This window comes from Chiloscyllium plagiosum, chromosome 23, assembly GCF_004010195.1.
Source record: "Chiloscyllium plagiosum isolate BGI_BamShark_2017 chromosome 23, ASM401019v2, whole genome shotgun sequence".
Classification (NCBI taxonomy): domain Eukaryota; kingdom Metazoa; phylum Chordata; class Chondrichthyes; order Orectolobiformes; family Hemiscylliidae; genus Chiloscyllium; species Chiloscyllium plagiosum.
The window spans coordinates 43897214-43922934 of record NC_057732.1 but is presented as its reverse complement, the minus strand read 5'-3'; the positions used below and the strand labels follow the sequence as shown (position 1 = coordinate 43922934).

General features: G+C 38.1%; 1 protein-coding gene across 1 annotated transcript in view; it reads left to right on the top strand.

The window, feature by feature from the left end:
* Positions 1–25721, top strand: part of mkln1 (muskelin 1, intracellular mediator containing kelch motifs) — a 108255-nt gene that overhangs the window by 34195 nt on the left and 48339 nt on the right. The window contains exons 4-9 of the mRNA XM_043713224.1: positions 3433–3521; positions 9612–9721; positions 16051–16243; positions 18505–18582; positions 21151–21216; positions 24527–24529. Of these exons, the coding sequence (XP_043569159.1) occupies positions 3433–3521; positions 9612–9721; positions 16051–16243; positions 18505–18582; positions 21151–21216; positions 24527–24529 (539 nt within the window). The remainder of the gene's footprint in view (positions 1–3432; positions 3522–9611; positions 9722–16050; positions 16244–18504; positions 18583–21150; positions 21217–24526; positions 24530–25721) is intronic.

The window sequence follows — 25721 nt, the reverse complement described above, 5'->3', positions numbered from 1 at the left end:
TTGGTGTTCATGTATCCTGGTGGCAAGTTTCCTGCTTGTTTGTCCAAGGTAGGTTTTTTTTTAATATAGCTCTTGCCTCTTATCTTGTAAATGACTTTAGTTTTGCTGGTAGTATCTACTGGATCCTTTATGTTCACTTGTCGCTTCACCGGAGATTCTCTTTGATGATGTTACCTCGTCATGGTGACGAAATGTCTGAAAACACACCTTCCAGCTCAGCGAGCTAGCATACATAGATATAAACTAATATAATTAGAGATTATCCCAAAGTAACATAAAAAAAGTCGATGCAAATGCCAGCTCATTAATTAATTGTACTTTAAAATACTTGCTTGTATATGATTGTTTGTGGCCTGATGTAGGTGGATATCAGTTAGTTATTTTTCTCTTTGATTAGGTGACCATGCTGATTTGCTTTTTTTTTAATGTATCTACTTGATTCTCCTTGAAGAATACTGTGGAGCAGTGAATACATGCACAGACTAATTAACAGTCTGGACTGTAATGAGAATGCTCCCTCCATGTTTAACCTTCTTTGAGTGTGGTGGAATGGTAATACTTGTTTTTTAAAGCCTCATTTTGTTATCTAGATATTTTCTAATCACTCAGTCCAGTGATGTTATGACACACCCTTGAACAGATGGGACTTGAACAGGGCCTATTAGTAACATCAAGGCCTAGGCTAGTGCTGTGGGGTCAGAGCTTCAAATCCCACCACAGTGGGTGGAATTTATATTTAATTAATCAAATCTGGAATTGAAACCTAGTGTCAGTGATGGCAATTGTGAAACTATCATTGTCATAAAAAGCCATCTGTTTTGTAAATGTCCTTAAGGGAAAGAAGTCTGTCATTATTACCAGATCTGGGCTAGATGCTGATCCATAGCAATGTGGTTGACTATTAACTGCCCTGTGAATTTGACGACCAGGTCACTAGTTCAAATGCAGTTGGGAATTGGCCTTGCCAATGACTCCCACATCATCTAAAGGAAATTAACTGTTGCAGTGTTAAGTGATAAACATTGATTAAACAGATGCTTTCTGAGAATTTAAAGCTGGGCCTCTGGTTTTCTTCGGCCTGAACTAGATGTAGCAGTTTGGCAGTAAGTTAAGGACCGTCATTCACTGTGCAAGTTATTTGAAGCATGCAATGCTTGTTGGCCAGTATGATTTACCTTAAATTGGGGACCAGCGCAGTAAACTAAAATGTTTCTTTTCATCCGGATAATGCAACACCACAAGTTCAACATATCCAAGATAGATGTTTGCTTGATAAAATAAAAGTACAAATACTGGAAACCTGAGTTAAACACCAGAAACTTAATGGTGCAGGTCAAGACTGGGATGTAGTTCTTGGCACCCAGGTATTCAAAATTATAAGAGACTTTAATAATGGACAGGGAGAAAACGTTTCTATTGGCAGAAAGGTGAACAGCCAAAGATGTGGATTTAAGATGATCGGGAAGAGGACCAATGAAAAAATGAATTTGTTATTAAAACTGAGAGCTATGGTGTAATAGTTGTGGAAGAAAATTCAATGAAGGAAATCTGAGCTGCATTGAATAGAAGTTTGCAGAACAGTTCTAGTTCTTCAAAAAGAACATAAAACTAGTACAGATGTATTAATATGGATGATCTGTCTCTGTGCTGCATGATTTTGTGTGGATTTCTGATAACTAGGAGAATTTGAAGGGAAGTTAAATGACAGTGTTTAGATGATAAGTCGAGCAATAGGCGAGTATGGTGATAGATGCAAATTCATTGGAGGGATTTTTTAAAAGTGGGTAGCATGTGACCTGGTGTGGGTTGGATAGGTCTGGGAGTGGAAGTTAAAACTGTGAAGAAGTTGGAATGAGCAGGGATGTCTGAAATCTGCTATGCAACACAGATAGATATAATACTGAATAAGGAGAAAAGATTGGCTCTAGCTGAGAAAAGTAATTCAATTGGATATGAAGCAATAATAAATATTTGATTTTGTTGGGTCAGTCCTGTGGTGCAACACTATGCTGGAACTGGTCCAAGTTGAGATCCTTGCTCATTTCTACTTCCCTTGAGTAGCTGCACATGTTGATGCAAAATCTGACTTGAAAAGTGTGACTGGAAGTCTCCCCAGTGGTTTCACAGAGATCAGTAACAAAAACAGAAGTTGCTGGAAAAGCTCAGCAGTTCTGGTAGCATCTGTGAAGAGAATTCAGAGTTAACATTTCTGGTCTGGTGACTCTTCCTCAGGGATCAGTATTGGGTCCTTGCTGTTTGTAGTATATATTGAATGTAGGAAGGTTGAGTAATAGTTTTGCAGATGAAACCAAAATTGGTTGGGTGGTAAGTATTGAGGAGGATAGTCTCCACTTACAAGAGGATAGAGAGAGACTGATTTAGATGGGTTGATCACTGGCAAATGGAATTCAGTCTGGTTAAGTGCGATGCATATAAGCAGGACAAACAAGGTGGGAGACAATAAAATCAAATCGGGAGAACAAATGATAATAGTAGGACTCTGGGAAGCACCAAGGATCGGAGGGACCTTGGTATGCATAAGCATTGGCCTTTTAAGGTAGCAGGGCAGGTAGGTGAAGTGGTGGGGAAGGCATATGGGATTCTTGCCTTTATTAGTGGAGGCATAGAGTTTAGATTAGATTAGATTAGATTACTTAGTGTGGAAACAGGCCCTTCGGCCCAACAAGTCCACACCGACCCGCCGAAGCGCAACCCACCCATACCCCTACCTTTACCCCTTTAACCTATCACTACGGGCAATTTAGCATGGCCAATTCACCTGACCCGCACATCTTTGGACTGTGGGAGGAAACCGGAGCACCCGGAGGAAACCCACGCAGACACGGGGAGAATGTGCAAACTCCACACAGTCAGTCGCCTGAGTCGGGAATTGAACCCGGGTCTACAGGCGCTGTGAGGCAACAGTGCTAACCACTGGGCCACCGTGCCGCCCACTGAGAGCAAGGTGTTTATGCTGGAACTATACATAAAGCTGGTTAGGCCACTGCTGGAGTCCTATTTAACCAAAGAGGCATAGATTTAAAGTAAGGGACAGAAAATTTAGAGGGTGTGTGAGGAAAATCATTTTCATCCAGAAGATTGTGGGAATCTGGAACTCAGTGCATGCGTGGGTGGGAGAGGCAGATACCCTTGTATCATTTAAGTATTAGATGTACACTTGCGATGCCAAGGCATACAAAGATGTGGGCTAAGTGCCAGAAAATAGGGTTACAGCAGTTAGATGGTTGTTTTTGATTGGTGCACACTATATGGGCAAGTGACTTTTTCCTGTGCTGTAGACTTCTATGATTTTAAAATGAAGAACTGCTTTTTAGGTTTGCAGCATTTTCCATTTTGTATTGTCAATGTTTGTTTTGTCTTTCATATGGAGGCAGTTAATCCCTTATAGCCAAACCTGCTTTTGCTTCACAGTGGCTTAAAGAATGATTACAACAAGGAGACTTTCACCTTGAAGCACAAAATTGACGATCAGATGTTCCCCTGTCGTTTCATTAAAATAGGTAAGGTCTCTTACTGATTAAATTAATTCAATAAACCTTGCTAGCAATTGAGTATGATAAGTGTATGAATGTCAGCAGGATAGAAACTTGGTAAACATTTGTTCAAAGTATATTTACTAATGGATTCCATTGACATGAACCCGAAGTCACTGACTTTGAGGTTTTTTTTGGTTGAAGATGGCATTTGAATGGCTGACAAAGAATCTGAACACCATGTTTCCACAGGGTTATTTCATGTATTTGTAGATGGAAACTTTTTGCAAAGATATGTTTGCATCATGCATCATCTGACTTTTTTTTTCTTAACCAAAATCTTTGCAGTGATGCAGAGGATGCCAGTCATTAGATCAACAACCTATTTATTGAGCATGCCAAGGTATTGTGAAGTAAGACCTCCATTTTATCCAGTGGGTTATGTTTTATGGGAAAATTTGTTGTTTCAGATTTCAAAACTTCAGATTTCAGATGACTTCAGGGGTACATAAAATTTTGGAATACTGTTTTAAGTTGAACATTAGCTCTGGTGATTTTAACTCATTGCAGCAAACTCTTCTGTTAAACTGTTATAGTAATTGACTAACTCCAATTAACTTTGCCTTTCCTGTTTAAAATAGATAAAATTTCTGAACTGGATGTGTTGCATCTGTGCAACATAATAAAATAAATCAGAAACTAAATAACAGAAGTATTTGTGCATAGGTATCGTTGAAAAGAATTTTGCTGGAGGATTGAAGGGCAACTGTTAGAGTTCCCTGTTTTCACAGGGGATGTTAAAACACATCTGGCAAACTTAAATGAATTCATTAATGTCATTATAGAAATATGAACAAACATTATAATAGTTAAAACTTATTCCAAAACACATTATGCTTGAATCCTTCAAGGAAGTGACAGAAATCGTTGGTAAGGATGTTGTCAAATGTCATATATTTGCATGTTCAAAAGATTTTCAAAGAAGTAAACTCATGGAAATGGGGCATGTAGCAGAATGGATAGCAAGCTGGCAACAAAGCAACAAAACAAATTAGTTGGTTAAAGGTATTCATCTCGACTGGCAAAGGCTAAGAAGTGGCATTCCGCAAGTGACATTGCTGGGACCACAGTTTACCATTTACTTAAGCGATTTATTTGAGGCCTGAGGGGCTAAATGGTCAACTTCTCATCCTGGCTTGTTTGTAATTTGGACTTAAAAAACCAAAAGTACGATAACATGAAAGCTGGGGAATACTTGTTACAGAAGAGGATTGCAGCAAATAACAAGACAGTAGGATGGTTGTGTACTTGGAAAATGAGCTTCAGTGCACATGTGAAAGGTGCTGTATCCTATTATGAAAGATAAGGCAATCTCATTTTCTTTGTAAAAGAAATGCTTGAAGGAGGCAGAGGAACAGTGGGCTCTGAGGGTGAAGACCTGCAAGTCACTGACATAATGAAACAAAAATAGAAAATAATTGAGAAACTCAGCAGATCTGTGGAACGAAGAACACAGTTCATGTTTCGAGTTCAAAAACTACTTCAGTCTGTATTCTTGATCACCTTTGTGACACCCAGTTTATAATTTTTGAACTTCATATCACTAAAGCTGCTATGGTGAGTCTGATGTGATCTTTTGTATCTTTTAAAACTGCAATATTTTATTGCATTCATTTTTACATTTTAAAGATCCATAACTCCATTGGAGGTGGAATTCTATACATTTTGCCTACATGAAAGAAATTGCATCAGAAAGTAATCACCCACTGTCTCTTATAGTTGATTATCACAGGCCACATGGGTCCACTAGCCCACTGAAGTCCAAGAAAAATTTAGACTTCTTGCATCATTTGAGAGCATAGTCCTGAACATGAATCTTTTATAAACCATTGAGTGGAAAATAAGACAGACCAAATAATTTCTGACAGCGGCAGTGGAAATTTTTTATTTTCTGTGGTCTAGCCGGTCAGCTCATATGGTTTGCATCTACTTTTTATTTTAATCTTCTCTGATGAAACTTTGGTTAGCTTTCAAATTTCCTTGCTCCTTAGCTTGACATCTCACTGTTCACTTCCTCCTTCCTCTCCCCAATTCCTGCTGTATTATGTAAATTTATTTCAAATTGCAGATGTACCATTGATTTAGGTTATTTTTCTGCTAAGGTCAGTAGCTATTTTCCACATTTTAGAATTCTATGATTTCATGAAATGCTTCAGTGCTCATCATTCCAATCATTCCATGTGGTAACAGATTTCATATTCTACTCCATGTGAGTGAAAAAGTTTGTTTTAAATTCTTGTTTGAGTTTATTAGTGACCAGCTTCAGTTTCCGGCTTCTGGTCTTCACAAGTGGAAACATTTTGGGAGTTAACTTAATATATGTCAGGAGACTAAAACAGGCTTGTAACAATTTGGCTGCTGATTTTTCAACACACCAGGTTTCATTTTCCACTGACTTGGAAAGTGCTGTCTATTTTAAACCAAATGAAAGCAGTAGTGAGAATATGAAGTACGCTCTGAATTTCAGTGGAAAGATGAGTCCAACTCTTGTGCTGTTCAGACATTAATCAGTTTTACCGTAGCCCTCTAGAATCCCCTCTGTATTTTAAGGTTCTTTAAATCAGGTTTTACCTTTCCTTTCTGGAGAAAAGAGCCATTTCTTGTTCATCGTGATCTAGATTAGTAAATTCTGGAGTTTAGATATATGCATGCATATTACAGAGTACACTACAGGCTTACATTTCTTTGAGAGTTCAGTATAATGGGACCATTTTTTTTCTGATTATTATAGCCAGAACTTTGAGTCTGAATTTTAGCGGAAGCTGAACCTTCAAGTTGAAATTGCTTGCTATTTATTTTTCTTTGTCATTGTAACAGTCAGGATTCAATCCGTGATAATTTGACTAATATTTCAACAATACAAGTCCTCATTAATTTTGTTGAATTGATAGACTTCATGTATGATACCATGTTATATGCATTTTCAATGAAGCTCAATTTTTATCACATAATTAGTCATAGAGATGTACAGCATGGAAACAGACCCTTTGGTCCAACCCATGCATACTGACCAGATATCCCAACCCAATCAGCACCTTCCAACCCTTCCTATTCAATTATTCAATTAAGTTGACATATTTTATGAAAGATGGTTATTTGACTTGTCCATCAAAATTCAGAACTCAATTATGCATTGCTGCTATTTTACTTGAAATTGCTCTTGGCCTAGTATGACATTAAAACATGAGACAAAACTTTTTTGCTACATTTTTAACTCTTCAATAAAATTGATGGATCAAATCAATACAACTGTCACAAATAAAGACTTCTAAATGTTTTCAATAATTCCTTCTGGCAATGAGCTAAAATAAATACAGATATACAAACCTTTATCCAAAGCGCTTGGGACCAGCTGGTTTTCAGATTTCGTAAGTTTTTGAATTTTGGAATAAGTGACAGTTCAACGGTGAAATTTTTAAAAAATCTTAGCAAACAGCAGACTCACTGAGTAACTGGCCCCGAGACAGAATTAAGGCCTGCCAGAGATGGGCCACACCCCCATCTGAGTGACATACATCGAGTAGGTGTGGAGTTGGGTTAATTGTTTGCACACCAAACAACCTTGTTAATGAGAGAAAAAATACATTTTGGATTTTGGAGCTTTTTGGATTTCAGAATTTTGGATAAAAGGTTGTCTACCTGTACACATAATTTTAAGTGACAATTGACAGGAAGGAAAGTATCTGCCACTGGTTCTGACAAAGACATGTGCAAAGGCAAAATTTGACATGGAGGTGGCTATTTATGAAGATAGCCTTGGAATACTGAAGAAGTGGAGGACATCAAATTCAAACAGAGTTTCTTATTCTATTCACAGCTTTTCAAACATGTCTGCATATGTCTTCCAGTTTTTAAATGGGTCGCTGTGCCAGGTTACATAGCATTTTTGAGAAAGATCAGTCAGCTGTTTCCAACATTTTAAAAATACCTGGTTTATTTTACTTTGTATGTCATAATATACAAATGGACAGCATGGTGGCTCAGTGGTTAACACTGCTGCCTCACAATGCCAGGGACCTGGCTTCAGTTCCAGTCTCGGGTGACTGTGTGGAGTTTGCACATTCTCCCCGTGTCTGCGTGGGTTTCCTCCGGGTGCTCTGGTTTCCTCCCACAGTCCAAAAATGTGCAGGTGAGGTGAATTGGTCATGCTAAATTGCCTGTAGTGTTGGGTGAAGGGGTACATGTAGGGGAATGGGTCTGGGTGGGTTGTGCTTCGGCGGGTTGGTGTGGACTTGTTGGGCCGAAGGGCCTGTTTCCACACTAAGAAATCTAATGTAATCTAAATTGCCCGTAGTGTTGAGGGACGTGTGGGTGACATGCATCAGTCACGAGAAAATGTGCAAGTAATAGGGTAAGGGAATGGGTCTTAGTGGGATACTCTTCAGAAAGTTGGTGTGGGCATGTTGGGCCAAATGACCTGTTTCCATACTGTAGGGATTCTATGATTCCACGAGTATAAAATAGCACATTTGGCTACATGCATCAGTCACGAGAAAATGTGCAAGTAATAGGGTAAGGGAATGGGTCTTAGTGGGATACTCTTCAGAAAGTTGGTGTGGGCATGTTGGTCCAAATGACCTGTTTCCATACTGTAGGGACTCTATGATTCCACGAGTATAAAATAGCACATTTGGCTACATTGTTGGCTTGTTCATTAGGCAATATTACCTTTTCTTTGCCTTTCCTTGCAATTTTTGAACACATTTCAGTTCACCTTTTAAGAGTTGCAGCTATTTACGTTTAGGTGCATTGTTGTTGTTAGCAGCACAGTTTTATAATGGCTCTCCATTATTTGTTTTATTTCTCTTCCCATAGCCACCCAAGTGAAAAGTGAGGTTCCTTAATCTTGAGGGATTCTGTGCTGACCTCACTAATAATTAGTGAGAACCATTTCTCATTCTGGCAGTGGACAGCAATTCCCATTTTTGGGTCATCGTGCTATCAGCAGTGATAATACTGTTAGAATCAATTTGTCAGCATTTGCAAGTTGGAAACTCAATCAGTGGACAAACAAATGCTGGCTGATTTGACATTTTGTGTAAAATAACACCAGTTTAGAAATGTGATTTAGGATCTTTTAAAAAGTGAAAATCAGAAGGTGGAATTCCAAAACAGGATGTTTCTGTTAATTTTGAAGAACTGCACAGCTTGTCTTTCAATGTCTGCATTGGAACCAATAGACTTGTTTGTCTGACGTCTGTTGGAGCATGAATTGCAGTTTTCACTGTTGTGAAGTGTTCCATCTCTGCTGCCTATTACTGGCATTTTCTTTTAATCTGTACTGTTGGTAGATAGCTCCTATTTATGCTATTGGTGGATACTTAAATGTGTTATTGGAATTGGTCCCTAAAATACATTTTGCAAATGCACTGAGCATCAATATTTTATAACTGTTATTGCCATTGCTTAGTGTAATTTTCCTGTAAAGTACTGTTTCAAAAACAGTTAATTTATTAACCCTCCATGGATGATATAATCTAACTCTATATGCTTGTCAATGTCCAAGTCATTAATGATCACAAAGTCATATATTTGACATAGTTTCAATTGATTAAACTTTCTAAACTTGAGGTGCTGTAAATAACACTGTAGAGTTAAAATGTGTGTTATTTGAATAACACAACTCTCAGAACATTAAAAACTCAACTACTTCAATGTCGTCATCGTTCACTGGCAGCAAAATGCTGTTTTATGAATGCTAGCCTGTGCAGTGCCCATCTCATGATAGAGGGAAACCTGCTTTAGGCCCACTTGAAGTCTGAAAATGAAGCTTGTACTACCACTTATTTTTTGCATTGATCAAATGTTGTATCGTTTGTCTTTGTTCATAAGGAAACTTTATTGTAATGAGTATATTGTTCATTTTCCCTCTGTATGTTTTTATTCTTTGCCATTTCAGCATAACAGCCAAACATATCTTTATGGTCAGAATCGACATTAAAAAAAAACTTAAATGATGAGTAACATGCAACAGTGAATTTTGCTGTTTCGAAATTACATGGAACTGCGTTAGCAGATCGAAAAGTCATGAATTATTTTTCCTCTTATTCTTTGTAGTTCCATTAATGTCATGGGGGCCTAGCTTTAACTTCAGCATCTGGTACGTGGAACTACATGGGATTGATGAGCCAGACATTGTACAACCGTGCCTTAACTGGTATAGCAAGGTAGGAATACTGCATTTTATGTGTGCTTGTTTCTCTCCTACTGATATTGAATTTAAAGGAGGGTCTCTGGACTTGAAATGTTAACTCTACTTGCTCTCAACAGGTGCAGCCAGGCTTGCTGAGTTTCACAGCAATTTCTGTTTTTTATTAAATTTGAAAACACTTTTCTTAATGTTACAGATATGTTGCATGGAGGATGCAGGAATTAAGCTTAGTTTCCAAGTTCACCTTAACCAAGAAAGCACATATAGAAAAGTTTGCTGCAATTTATTTTGGTGGTGATCATTGGGATTGAAATCCATGCCCCTCCAGAAATAAGGTGGCAATGCTGAACTGAGAGGAACAAGTCGAGCAAGAAATCTCTTTTTTTTTAATGTGAAGGTGTAGATTTCAGGCCTATGGTTGACTAACCATTTGATGAAAGGCCTTCAAATATAACTTCAGTACTATTACAGCTATGTCCTATTTGTCTCTGAAACAAGTTTGAAAGAGTTGATTTTTAAGCTGAAAATCCGTATGTTGGCCACTTTAAATATCGTGTAAGCTTTAGGAAATGGTACCTCAGAAAAATGTTGGTCTTCACTTGGACAAATGCAGCTTAATTAAGGAAAACTGGCTTGGATTGTTTGAGGGCAAACCAGATTTAACTAATTTGTGATAGGGTAATAGAGGATAACGCTATTGACGTGGTGCACATTTTCCAAAAAGCATTTGATCAAATATAGTGCAATGGACTTGTCAGTCACATTGCTACAGAATTAGTTAAGACAGAAAAAGAAATAATGATATGCAGTTATGCTTTGGACTAGGGAATCTTGTCTTAGCTCCTGTTAGGATCATGAGTGAATCGCGATGACCATTCTTTATAGGCGCAACTTCAGTGTTTGAGACTATAGGTAACTTGGAAGTATTTTGATCATTGAGGATAATGTAGTGACAAAGACATCATTGGAACTGGCAGATGAAATTTCATGCAGAGAAATGTGAAGTGGATCATTTTGGTAGGAAGGATGTGTAGAGATGATAAAAGGAAGGGTCAATTCTTAGTGGTTGAGGATCTGGGAGTATATGTGCATGCCTCATTCGAAGTTGGGTAATGTATTGAGAGAGCAGTTAACAAAGCACTCAGTCTCCTGATGAAAACCAAGTACCGTGGATGCTTGAAATCTGAAGCAAACATTCAAAGATGGAGAAACTCCAGAACACCTGGTGGCATCTGTGGAGAAACCGTTAGCATTTCAAGTCTAGAATGATTTCTCTTCAGAACCCTCAACGTTGTAGTATCCTGAGCTTTTAGGAAGTAGCAGAGAGAACAAAAGCAAGGAAGTATCTTCAATCTGTAGAGAATGCTGTTTTTTTCCCCTCACCTGGAGTGTCCAATTTTGGCTATTCAGTTTCAGAAAGATGTGAAGGCATCCGAGTAAGTGCATAAAAATTTGAGAATGGTTTCAGGGATGAGGACCTTCAGTTACATAGAAAGTTTGGAGAAGTTGAGAGTTTTGTCCTTGGAGAAGAGGTAAGGAAGATATTTGATAGCCTTAATCCATATAAGGATATGAAGAGTGCAGACGGAGGAAAAAATGTTCTTCTTGTGGCAGGTCTGAGAATTAGTGGCACAGATTTAAGATAATTGGCAAAGGAAGTGATGGCATCAGGGGGACTTAACCTTATACATAGCAAGTGATCAATATATGCAATGCACTGCTTGGATGTCTGGTGTAGGCAGGTTTAATTGAGGCATTCAAAGGGGAATTAGATAATTATTTGAAAAGGAAAATAGGCATAGGTATGGGGAAAGAGTGCGGGCATAGCCCCAGATGAGTTACTCCAGTAGGGAGTCAGCATGGACCTGAAAGACTGAGCGTACCTCTTAGTTTGGAAATATTTGACAACTTTGTGACTCTCGTTAATTAATGCTCACTTTAGCCAATTGCTGCCTGCTGTTTGGGAAGCTGCCATGTTCATTTGTCAGGCTTTGATTTGCGCTGCTGAATTCCATAGCCATTATATTATTTATCAATACAGACTTCTTGAAAGTGTATAATGAATAGTTTTCCCTGAGTAAGTTACATTTAGAATCAAATATAAGTGAGTTCATGATCGTTAGCATGCTTCCAAGATCTAAGCATTATTGTCTGGAAGTGACACTTGCAATGTCACCATGTGACTCCTAAATACTTAGTTTTCAATCATTACTTATTATTTTGGAGCATCTCAAAAGTGTAAACGTGACGAATAAGGTTTTATGATTAGTCCATTCTGTATTTTTTGATCAGTTTACTTGAAGTAATAGCTTTGCAAATAGTTTCACAGTCTACTTTAATTAACTTTATTGAATTGAATAAAAACTTGAAATTTCAAATTCTTTAGTATCTGTCAATATCTCTTGCCTTTGTTCAGTACAGTATCTTTATCAGCTGTATTGCTGTAAATGTCGTCTCCAGGTGCCAAAGAATGCTTTGATGGCAAGTGATGCTGTCTCTGATTTTCTTTAAACAACAAAGTATCAATGAGGTAACTGAATGAGGAAAGGCACCAACCTGTGCCCCTTCCGATGAGGATTTCCCTTGGACTTGTTTCACAGGGTCTTCTTAGTTTATGAATTTCAGAAATGCGTTACCTTTGTGCTGAATATTTCTGTTTCTTGTTTTTTTTTTATTCATGCTCACAGTTATTGTTAACCATTTGCCGAGCAGCGTACAAAAATGTCAATTTTCCAAGTATGAAAATTTTCCTTTCCCGAACTCATTAACTTGCAATCTGTTCACATGATTTTAAAATCTCACTATTAAAGGTATTGACTTCAAAAAAAATTCTCGTAGACTGAGGTTAATTCCTACTGTTCAACTGAGAGCATTTAATAGAATCTGAGAACAGGAAAATTGTTGTATTTGTTTGTGAAAAGTTGATGTTTTTCTTTGAGTAATTTAAAGCTTAGTTTTTAGTGGGTGTTGAATTTTACACCAAAAGCGCGTTCACAACAGCTGAGTGCAATTACTTGTCCACCTCCCTATAATTACAAAACATGTTTAATTATAGTTGTGATACCTCTCCTTATTTTTGCATTTGTCAATTAATATTTATCCAGTTATTAATGTTTAAAGCATCCAGTAAATCATGAATCTTGGTTTGAGTGGTTATACACTTGCAATTACAGAATTATGAGCACAGAGGGAAGCCATTTGATTCAGATGTCCGGTGTTGACCTTTTGGTACAGCTATTCAATTAGTTTCTCTACGTACCTTTTCATAGCCTTGTTGAATAATTTTCACTTTAAGCATTCAATTCTCTTGTGAATATGACTATTGGATCTGTCCTGACCAGTATTTTAAGCAGTGCATTCACAATTGCAGCAGTTCATATTTTAAATAGTGTCCTCTGGAGCCAGTCTGCTACTGGAAACGACCTTTTTGAAATTTGTCGCACAGGCAGTCCCCAGGTTGTGAATGGTTTCCATTCTGGAGTGTGTTTACAAGTTGATTTATATGCAAGTTGGAACTCGGTGCAGAACAATATAAGGGAGCTGTTCAGACACATATGGAAAACTTTTGTATGTCGAGTCTTTGAAATTATACGCCTGGTATGAGCCCGCATTTGTAAATACGCGTGCTCGTTAGTCAGACCTTTGTCAATCAGATACCCCTGTATTTGAATCATCTTGAGTTTGAGTATCTGCTCTACTCCGAAGAGAACCTCCCAGTTTCTTCAGTCTCTCCATATACTAGAGTTCCTCTTTCCTAATTTCATTTTAGGGAATCCTAACTTCTCCAAGATCGTAGTATTGGTTCTGAAGTGTGGTACTCAAAATTGAATGCAATACTCCACCTGAGGCTTAGCTAGTGTTTTTAGCAAGTTTTAATGGTAATTACTTTTTGTGTTCTTTCTAATTCCTGATTTGGAACCATGTCGTTGTTCCTGGAACTCGCTTCTAAACAGCACTGGGGTGTATGCATACTAGATGGACTGAAGCAGTTAAAGGTGGCAACTTGCCATCACCACCTCAAGGGTAATTAGGGATGTGTAATAAATGTTGGCTTAGGCGGTGGTGCTTGCTTACCATGAATAATTTTTATAAAATACTAAAACCAATTTGTCTTGCTCAGTGGTTTGTGTCCATATACACAGCCCCAATCTTTTTGTTCCTGAATTTCATTTAATGTTGTTTCATTTAGCTTATGTTGACTTATTTTTCTGCAAAAATGTGATTTCACATTTATGTTAAATTTCAACTGCCATGGGTCTGAGCTTTTGTCCAGCTTTTGTTTACTGAAGTCTGTTACTGATCCCCCTAATGGCTTACTGCATTTCTAAGTTTGTTATCTTGGTAATTATACCCTGTTTATCGTCATTCAAATCCTCAGTATGTACCACAAGGAGCAGAGGGTTCTCTGTTATATGTCAGGGTCTTTTGAGGAATCCTGTGGTATACTGTATTGCAACCCAAACCTTATCTCGAACTTGAGTCCATAAGCTGATTCCCTTCCGAACAAACTTTTTCTGTTGCACTAAATATCAGTGCATCTCCACATTGAGATATTGGATCAAACTCTTGTGATGTAAAGGCAGTTTCACCAAGTTGAACTTCTACTTGTACACCTTTTTGGTTCAGCTTTATTATTTAACATTTGTTTGATTCAAGACTTGACATTTTTTTTCATTAAATGTGTCCATGCACACTGATCATTAATTGCTGCCACCTGACACTTGTGATCCAGTACGCAGTGGCATCTCTTCAATTCAATTAGTGGATTCTTCCTGTTAATCGGAGTGCTGATAATCAATTGCAGATCAAATATCCAGTACAGGTAGATGATCCTTTATCCGAAATGCTCAGGACCAGCTGTTTTTCAGAATTTGGAATTTTTCGGTTTTTGGAAAAAGTGACAGTTTAATGGTGAAATTTTAAAAAAACTTACTGGAGGAGCAGACTTCTAAGTAAGAACATGCTTGGCCACACCCACCCAGTCACAGCTGAGTGACATGCATTGAGTCTGTGTCGACTTGAGGGCGTTCAGAGAAACCCCAGGTCTGTTGGTGCTTGGCCACGCCCCCCATGTCGCATCTGAGTGACCTGCTTCGAGTGGGTGTCGTCTTGGGTTAACTGTTTGCTTGCCGAACAACCTTGTCAATGAGAAAAATACTTACAAAAAAACCTTTGGATTTCAGAGCTTTTTGGCTTTTGGATGTTCAAATAAGGGATCTTCTACCTGTAGTTACCGTTTTAGAGTTGCTGTGCCCTTAATTTATAATATCAAACAATTTTAAGATCCATATTTCTCCAACCAGCAACTAAAATGTAACATACCAGAATATTAAGATTAATCACTGATGAACACTTAATATCTTTAACATTCGAGTGGTGGACTGCATCATGCATACTGATCAATAGCTTTATCTGTCATTATAAAGGTACAGTGTTAGAGGTTCAAAAGAACAATTCTTTGCAGACCCTATGGTTAGGAATCCAGATATTACATTATCCCAACCTGAAATTGGCTAAAATATTATGTAATGTTCGCAATATTGTAAACTTCAGTCACCAAAGGATTCGTTTAGCCTTGGACAATGTCAGGACTATGTCTGTTAAGGAGGAAGGGTGGGTTGATCTGTCCAGCTCTGAACAGCTTTCTGCCAGCTGTGCTTTCACAGCTTGGCACCATTCGTTTGTCAGCCACTCGCTGTGCAGTGTCCTACCCACCACTGTGACTCCTTCACCAGCCCTTGCTATGGTTTATATTTGGCTGCATTTGCTGGAACACATGTAGGTGTGTCAAAATTTCTGAAATGATGATCTAAATTAATAACGAAAACTTAAGCCTTAAAAGAAAATGTGCATCGGTGAAAACTGGAAAGCAAAAGCAGACATTTGGCTAAATTTAGCCTTCAATTGCCAGTAATTTTGTCAAGTGCTTCTCTTTGCATTCAGTTGTCAGTAGAAACAAGGCATGAGGCTGCTGTTCGATTCCCATTGAAGAATGTGTTTGAATTTTATAAACATGAAAATTTCTTTAAATATTTTTAATTTGCATTATTGTGGCTTTTATTATTCCAGTTGTGTTTTTGTTTCATTCTGAGAGCAGAATCTGGAGCCCTTGTTATGAATCTACCTTTCTCCAATATCTCGTCACATGTGATTGTGATAATGAAGTACTATGTTAAATGAACTGGTTACTACCTGTTTTGCACATGCCTTCCCAAGGTTTAGAAGTCAGATTTATTCCCATTTTGTGAGACAAATTAGTGTGCATAGTTGTTGAATATGGCAGGTTATGATGTAGTACTTCATTGTTTAATTGTTTCTTTTCAATGTTTCCTTATGTTCCAGTAGTACCGTGAACAAGAAGCCATTCGCTTATGTCTGAAACACTTCCGCCAGCACAACTATACTGAGGCCTTTGAGTCATTGCAGAAGAAAACTAAGATTGCATTGGAACATCCAATGTTGACCGAACTGCATGAGAAGCTGGTACTGAAAGGTGACTTTGATGCTTGTGAAGGACTGATTGAAAAAGCTGTCAGCGGTGAGTGCATCCATTGTCTTAATGCTTTCCCACCATGTAGAGTGGATACAAATGATTGGTGTCCTCAAGTGACTTGGTTTTTCAAGCAGTTTGTCTGTTGGACATACAATATATCATGAATATTGCAAAGCTTAAAGTTTCCTGTATGGACCTCAGTTTGTGAAATTGAGCTTGATGAATGTCTTAATGAATGGCTCTATGTATTCTGTTAATATGGCAAAGTCTGTCCAATTGGGAGTGATCTTGTTCAGATTTCCTCCCCTATCTGACTGAAGTAATACAAGATGGATTAATTCAAGTCTGAGCATGTGTGTACTTGATCATTTTAGAAATTGCTAGGAAGCATGTACATTGACAGATAAATGGAATCAAATTAATATTCAAAATGCAGTTATTTTGGAGAGCTAAGATATTGGAGGTGTCAATTTCGACCATTTGACACCTTATTCTGTGTGCTCCTCAGTAAGGAAGAAAAGCTGTTTAGCAATCACTTTAGTCCTTCTCTAAGCAGTTGATGTTGTTTGATGGAACTAAAAAAAAAATGAATTTTTACTCTGGGATATGTCTGTTCATACATCAAAGCATTAATTTTAAGGGTTCATCCAAATGTGACTACTCATCCTCAACAGTAACATTGTCAGGCTATGATAGCTTAATCATTTGGTTCATCAATCATAGATCCAGTGATGTGCTGGCATGCTGAGTCAAAACCTTTCGAGAATTTAAGTTTTGAAAAATAAATCCTGAATTTAATGTTTCAGATGAATTGCCTAGAATTGTGACCCAAACAAGGTGATTTTGGTGAAGTTGATATCCTGTCGTCTGGGTGATTGAACCAAGCTGATGTTATTTTTTCCAAAATGTTACTAATGTTCAAAGTTTGGGAGACTAATGTAATAGAAGCATTATTGGAACCCAAGGGAATATTGAATGCTTCTTTGAGACCTCTTGATGGTCAGAGTGCCAGAATTGCTTTTATTGAATGTCTTCCTACATACGTCTGTTCACCACATCCATTTAGCAGTAAGAAATGTTACTTTAGCACTTGTAAAGGTAAAAAAACTGGAAAAGGTCAAAATTGGAGAAAAATTATTCTTCGTTTGCTTGTTTAACTTGATGGGAATTTTCCAACCTGAGACATATAGGCTATTGGTATGGTGTTTAACGTCTGACGTCATGAGCTTGTGCTGGTAACCTATGTAATTGTGAAGTGTTGGAATGGAAAACTTTTGCTGTTTGTTCAATATCTCAGTTGCGTAGGGCATCCATAGTAGCTTATGAAAGGGAGTGATAAAGTAAAATCAAGATTTGAAGGAGATGTGATTTGAAGAGAGGATGTATGGAATGTCATTTAGAGACTGGTGCTATGGTGAAACTAAGTGCAGTTATCTTTAATTTGTGTCAAATGTACTTCATCCAAGTTGGATCCCTTTACAGAAGGTGAATGGTTCAAATGTACAGCATTGACTCTTCACAAAAGAAATTGTAGTGACAAGGTACACTGTAATTTTGCACGCTAGCAAGTCTTTCTAGTGTCTTTGGTTAAGTTGATTATCTACATAACGTGGCAAAGGTTTAAAACTTCAGCTCATTGCTGCTTTTAGACTGAGGCTACCCTGTGGATTTAAACTTCAGTTTAGTTTGGGAAGCCTTAAATAAATTACATGGATGCCATTGAGAGTAAGGATGTGGCATTGTCACTGATGTAGACATTGAACTCCGGTCAGGTCTTTTTGATGTATCCAGTGCTTTTAATAGAATACTGGCATCCTTTATTAGCTGAGAAAATGAACTGTTTAGACCTACTGAACTATTGATAGCTGATTTAATATTGTAGGCTAAATTAGGTGTTTAAGTTCTCTGTTAGCCACCATTAAATCAGTTAGCGCTTTCTTGTGTCTAATCAAATAAGTTACATCCAACTTACTGCTGCTCCTGTCTGTTTTTGAATATTTCAGTTTTTTCTTTGATTTTTTTTCTCTCATAACAAATGAAGCTTTGTACAACGTGAAATATTATGTCCTTAAGAGTTTGTGTTCTGATATTTCAAACTAAATATTGCATTCCATATTTGCCACTTAGGAGGATGACATCTGAGTGTCTCTTCTAAATGTCATCTTGATATCTGACCAGATAATTCTGCAATGCAAATCCAAGAGAAAGAAGTGAGGAAAGCTTAAGTCAAAAATGTAAAATAGAGAAAGCAACCTTTTGTTGCTGTGCAAAAAAAAATCAAAACACACTTATTCTTTTAATTTCAGATGGTTTGTTTAATCAGTACATCAGTCAACAGGAATACAAGCCCAGGTGGACGCAGATCATTCCTCAAAGCAGTAAAGGTAGGGAACACAAGAGAAATCTGTCACAACGTTTTGGTTAGTTTTGGTTGGATGAATTGAGACCATTTGAAAAGTGAAGTTTTTGTATTAATTTGAATTGGTTAGATTTGAAAACACAGTCATTATAATTGATAAACTGAAAGGGAAGGTATAGATGAGCTGTATCAATTCAACTGGAGCTAATCTATCGTTCTGATTGCAAGTTAACAAGATGGAGCTACAAGGAGCCGTAAGCAGGATACATGTCTTAAGAAATTAATCTTCAACATTGCTGAAAACTGTGTGCCTAAGAACTCCTTTTTCAAATTTACTACATGATGTTTAGTTAACTTGCCACTTGAGTGTAAAGGATGAGTTGTAGGTCAAGTAAGCAATTATAACTTTGATTATTGAAGCAACAACTCACGTATTGTTTTGGAGGTTAGGCTGAAGTACCGATACTATATTGGAAAAACCAAAAGGCATTCATATACAAATCACATGCCTCATCACATTTTCCACACATTCATACTTAAGTACAGGGTTATCACACACTTGCACTCAAATTTTACTTCAGCCTTTGAGCATCACAAAATCTCATATATGAAACATGAAATATCGAACAAATTTAGTGGTAATAGTGAATATTCTGAGATGCCTATTTTTATGTTTAACCCATACTGCAGCTGTCAGTTGAACTCCCTACATTAGGATCCATTTCTTTCATAACAGGCAGACAATAAGTCAGAAGTAAAACAAATTTTTGTTAACCTCACTTAAACAATAGCGATTTGCCAAGCAACTACAGAACATTTTAGTGGGCACCAACTGTTGCTCGGCATATGCTAGAAGATATTAAAACCACTTAAAAAGATAATCTGATTAACTCCTGTAGGCTGAATGCTGCATTTCTCATCAAGGCATGAAAATGTTTCCTGTGAGACCAAGTATACACCAAGTAAATCACTGAAGAGCTATTCCCATTATAATTCCAAAGCAACAGCTCTCAATGTTAATTAACATGTGAACCTTTGAAAGCAAAAGCTTACTCGGACATCAAGGCAAGGTTAGAGATTGTTGAAGCCATTGGGCAGCAGTCCACCAGGAGAGCGATTAGAGGTCTAAAGTAATCCATGGTGAGAAGCTTCGTAACACCACAACCTTTTGAGGAGGAGTAACAAGGAATTTTGGAATCAACTCACCAACTATAAGCTCACAGAGGACCTTGTCTGCCTGTCAGTTCTGCAATCTCTAGCTGTTTAAATAATTTTTTTCCCCTATCCTTCCTGGTAAAGTGGGTAAAATCTCAGTTTCCCACATGATGATACAAGTGCCAAATGTTTGCCCATTCACTTAGCATACTGTTTCACCTTATAGATTCTTCCATCCTTTTCACACTTAACTTTCCTTCTGTCTCGGTATCATTAAATTTAGAAACTGTGCGGGCAAGAGAGCAAGTGGTCACTCTGCCTCTTGGTGTCTGCTTCTATAATTTTAAAAGCTTCTTGTAGGATTTTGGTTGCGCAATTGTTCCAGGTTTATTTGTTGAAAATCCGATTCTTTTGCGCATGTTCCTGATTTGCTCATGTTTCCTCAATCTTGCGATGCTGACATTTTAGACAGGTTTAAAATATTTGATATGGATTCTTCAATAGACTCGTGGTGTTCCCTTGACGTTCTCCCCCCCCCCCCCCTCCTCTCCCCAGATTCAAATTATGTATCTGCCACTTTTCGGAGCTTGGTCTCCAACAGTTTTACTTAGCATTGAGTAATAATTTGATGTTTGGAATTGAGAATTCCATAATTATAGCTGCTGGCAATGCCTCCATTGCGTCTCAACCTTGTTGCTCTCCTTTTGCCCTTCTCTCTGTAAATTGAATTGGATGGTCTGAAATTGAATATAATCAGTGCAAAGCTGACAACCCCTTCCTGAATCTGAAGGAACACCCTGTATCCCCACAGATATTCTGACTGAATTTTTCTCTAAGGATGCGCTGTGAGATGAACTTGGTATATTCTTTCTGGGAGTTTACAAATTTATTTTAAAAACTCGGTTGGCACACTGCCATTTTTTTTGTTGTATTGATGTGTGCGAATGTGGAGTTTATACATTGTGAAATTTTGGTGTGCAGCTTTTCCTTGAATGCAGCCATGCAGAGTTAAATTACTGGAAAATGAATGATATTTTTAGTTTTATTCCCAAACTCCACAATGGGCTTCTCAGCGTTGCTGAGGCAGCATGATGACTCACTGGTAAGGTCAATGGTTAGCACTGCTGCCTACCAGCACCCAAGGTCCTGGGTTTGATTCCAGCTCTGGCTGACCAGCTGTGTGGAGCTTGCATGTTCTCCCCATGGATGGATGGGTTTTTGTTGGGTACTCTGGTTTCCTTCCATAGTCCAAGGATGTACACATTAGGTAGACCGGCCATGCTAAATGGAGCCATGGTAAATGGGGGGTGTTGGGGATAGAGTGGGGGCCTGGACTTGGTTGGGATGCTCTTTGGATGGTTGGTGCAGACTTGATTGTCTGAATGGCCTCTTCTTCACTGTCATAATTCTGACATTCTCTGATTCTACATTTGGCCAGGTGACGGAGATGACAATAGACCTGGAATGAGAGGAGGTCATCAGATGGTGATTGACGTTCAAACAGGTAAAAATATTATGCACTTAGCTGGGCAAATAGAGTTAAGTATAATTGGCTGTCTTAGCAGTGTTGGTGATTCCTTTTTTGGGCTGGGAATGGGAGTTGAAGATAAAAAGTCCACACAGTTGTTAAATAAAAGACTGGACCTTAATTTAACCACTTTAATAAACTCTTCAGTCCATGAAAATGTTGTCGAGTGGCTAATAGCATCCTGTTGTTTGTTCCATACAAGAGGTAATTCATGTCAACACTGAAGATTAAGCTATTATCTGTATTGGAAATTGCTATGCGAGTGAATCAGAGCATAAGTGATTTTGCACCTATAATTGTAGGTTATGTATGACAGCGCAACGTACTTTCAGTTTAAAGGACGACTGACAGGGAGGGGGTGGAACAGGGAGGTGACATGGAGTCAGTGTTTGTAATAGTATTATGCTCACTGTATAGAGTCACATTTGAGATGGCCATGATTCATCTTCTTTTGAAATGTCTGTCAGCATTGAGAAGTCAAAAAAAAACTTAATGGGAAAATAAAGGACTTCTCAACAATTCATGCCGATACGTGTTCTGATCTTTCTCTCTAAAATGACTAAATTTATCCAAACTGGGGAGCAATTTTCAGAAGTGAATGAATTTTTGATTTTGTGATAGAGTGGAACTATTATCACAATGAAGTGATGTGTAACACAAGATCTCTAATTCTGTGAGAAGTTTCAATTCCAAGTTTTCAGTCCTCCTTCTGGTCATTTGCAGTATTAGCAGGATCAATGCAATCTGTAGCTTGGACTAGAATAATAACAACACGGATGATGTCCTTTGAAGTACTGGGGAGTGATTGCATAATGAACAGCCGTGTATGATAGTGGCTGCCACTGGTATGAATAGTTTTAGTTCAAAAGTGAAAGAGATCAAAATATGTTTTTTCATGCAATTGTAAAAGAAGCTGATTTTTGTTGCATTGTGCAGCTAATTCTAGATTCTGAGAGTGGTATGTGCAAGAATGCAAGTTTACAAAATCTGCTGAGTTCAGGGAATTCTGACGTAAATCTCCATTTTCTAATGCCTGTAAGTTGCTTCTAGTTCAGAGATGAACTGATTCAGTGCATCCCTTTTTTTTTGAAACGGATATTTCCTGTGCATCATCAAAGGAATTCGTATTCTTTCACTCCATTTATTTGTTGACTTGTAGCTCTTTACAAATCTTTAAAAGGCTCGACTTATTGCTTCTCAAACTGAGCAGTATAATTCACATGAATTTAAGATATTTTAATATTTGAACTGCAATCTACCAGTAAAATTGATAATGGATAGACATAACAGAAAATAAAGTAATGTTCCCCCCCATGACTCTATTCTGAGGCTTGAAAACTGTTGTGACTCCTTGGGTGGAAGGAGAGGAAAGTTGTGTGTAAAGATATTTTGAGCCTGGAAAAGAGACTTGAGGGGGTCAGTAGTAGTTGTCTTAGAGTTGTTGGCTCCAAACTTTTAGCTCACAACCCCACCTGGGTTCTGCCCCTTACTTTGGAAAGCCTTTGGACAAATTATCCATGCCACTTGGTAGAGCATTATCATTGCCATGGCAATGGTGTTGGCATAGAAAAGAACATAACTTTTCTCAAATGGTTTACTGTTCAGATTTTGCAACTTGTTCCTATACCTTCACATAGTAGTGCTTAAGTGCTAATGATATTTACTTAGTATACTGGAGATTATAGGCAAGCACTTAACCTGGTTTTGCTGTTTGTAGGTACCTAGATCATAAATTATCTTCTTTCACTTGAAAGAGAGCAATTCAGAATCCTCCAGAGGTGACAATATCAAGCCACTATAAAACTTCATGATGACCTAAGTTTTATCTTGTTTGGCAGCATAATTCTGTATCCTGTTTTCTTTATTTAATGTGGCATTGTGTTGTTTAGGCATAATAAATGATGTTGGCTAGGTCACCACATGACCTTGCACGGGATCTTGACTATCCATCAGAGCAGTCAGGTGATCCGTTTAAGATTTTGCAGGAAGAAACACATCTTGGTCAATGCAGCGCTGCAACTACTTGATTGTGTGTTTCAGTGGAGGGTGTGGAAGCTCAATCAATCCACATCATCTCATGTCAATATTGCCTTGATCCTTTTGTTAAGTTAATTTTGGATTCAAGAAGATGTGTTTTGCGTCATGAGTTGCCTTGGTGACGTGGAATGGTGCTGTAAAGTGTTTCTATTGATTGAAATATAACCCAGTATTTAGACCAATCGAACTTCATAAAAACAATGGCCAAGTGAGAAGTAACAGGAGATCTCCCATTGGTAATAAATAACAGCAGTGACATTAGAGAGACTGCTTAGTTAATATAACCTGATCATAGCTAATTCGTCCGAGTAGTTGAATCTATAGTCAGGTTTCAGAAAAAGCCCATTCTTAAGAATGTTCATATTTATTTCTGTTTGACAGTTTCTGTGAGTTATGCTATGTGTAGTAAACCATGATGGGGCAGTTTGGTTCAAAGTTATGGTTAGAATTTCCCCTGCATGCTGAGGTCTCTCCAGAAGTATTTGAGTGAGCTTACTTATTTTCAGACAAAGACCAAAGTGGGAGTTGTGCTTTAACACAGCTGCTGGGTCTGCCTCTTAGTTCTGAGGTAGCGAACAAGTACCTGTGATACTGAGTATGATACCACCTGATGTTGCTTCTCATTGCTTTCTGTCTTTCACATTAATGTTTGCACACACCTCTTTTATCGATGCTTTTGTGGGTTTTTCTCTCTTGTTTACCATCTTATCCATCTGTGTCCTTGCTTTACACGTTATTTCTCACTAAAGTATAATTACTTAAACCAAGCAGTGTTGAAATTTCCTGCCCTTGTTATCTCAGTGGCAGGGCTCAGATAACATACAATGAAGTACTTTTGAAGTTGGTCGTTGTAATATAGGGAAACATGATAGTTAGTTTCAGCACAGCAAGATCCCACACAAGCAGCAAACTGATGTTGTTTGAGCGATGGTGATATTGTCTTAGCCAACCAAAAGAACTGCTGCTCTGTTCCATCTGCATCAAAGCACACAGAAAAATTTTCATTGAGGAAGTTGGTGTGTCTCCATATAAGCTACTACAGTATTTTCTAGTTCGATGTTGTAGCCAACATTTACATGTTAAATTTTATAACCAACTGTATCTTCCATTCTTTTCATTTCGAGAGGCAACAGCCATCCTGGTCCTGTTCTTTTGCTGTCCACTTCTTCGATCTCTCCACTAATGCGTCAAGTTCCTCAGACTCTTCAGAATCTGTGTCTGATATGTAGTCGAACTTTAACCATAGGAGAAAGTGAGGACTGCAGATGCTAGAGATCAGAGCTGAAAAATGTGTTGCTGGAAAAGTGCAGCAGGTCAGGCAGCATCCAAGAAGCAGGAGAATCGAAGTTTCGAGCATATGCCCTTCTTCAGGAAAACTTTAACCAGAGCATTTTTGTCTCGTTGATTTTTTTTTTTGATTGAGGTGCCTCCTCTCACTGTTGTATAGGGTTGCAAGTTTTTATTGTTTTTTACAAATGAAATTGTGTTTTAAAGAAAACCATTTTAAAACTGCTTTACCAATGCAACCTTAACACAATTTGTGATTATCTAGTTGCTGTGATTGAAAATGTGAATCATAATTGCATTTGATAGTCAGATAGTTAACTATCTGTGGGCAGGTTTTTGGTGGGCATTTCATATATTTTGTTAATGGCTTGCTCTATTTGAGTAAGAATGTCTAACTCATTGCAGAATGAAGAATTGAAGCATTAGGCAAGAGACTTCCTGCAAGAAGGTGACTTTTTTTAATGCAAGCTCTTGAGCTGGACTCCATTGTCATGTGCACCACTTGCTGTCAGCACTCACTATTTAGCTTCTGCCAAGTTGGTGTTTCATTGTGCCTCTAATTTAATAAAGTATCCCAGCATACATTGAAGATATTATGAGCTGTAATGTAGCAAATGAGAGCTGATTAAAAATGGGATGATTTGTTCCTCAAGCTTTTTCATAAGGTAAAATGAAAAGAAGCAAAGCATGTCAAGATATTTAAGAAGAGAGTTGTAAGAATTTACTGTTGATAACTGATCAGAAGGAGTGTGTGATTAACATCAGGCCCTAGTTGATCATCTCTATTGGATTGTAGGCAAATTCAGACCATGGAGGGGCAAGCACTTAGTCTTAGAGTCATAGAGATGTACAGCACGGAATCGGACCCTTCGGTCCAACTCGTCCATGCCTACTGGATATCCCAACCCAATCTAGTCCCACCTGCCAGCACCCGGCCCATGTCCCTCCAAACCCTTCCTGTTCATATACCCATCCAAATGCCTCCTAACTGTTGCAATTGTACCAGCCTCCATCACTTCCTCTGGCAGCTCATTCCATACACGTACCACCCTCTGCGTGAAAAGGTTACCACTTCGGTCACTTTTATATCTTGCCCCTCTCACCCCAAACCTGTGCCCTCTAGTTCTGGTGTCTCTCTCTCGCTCACGCTCTCTCGC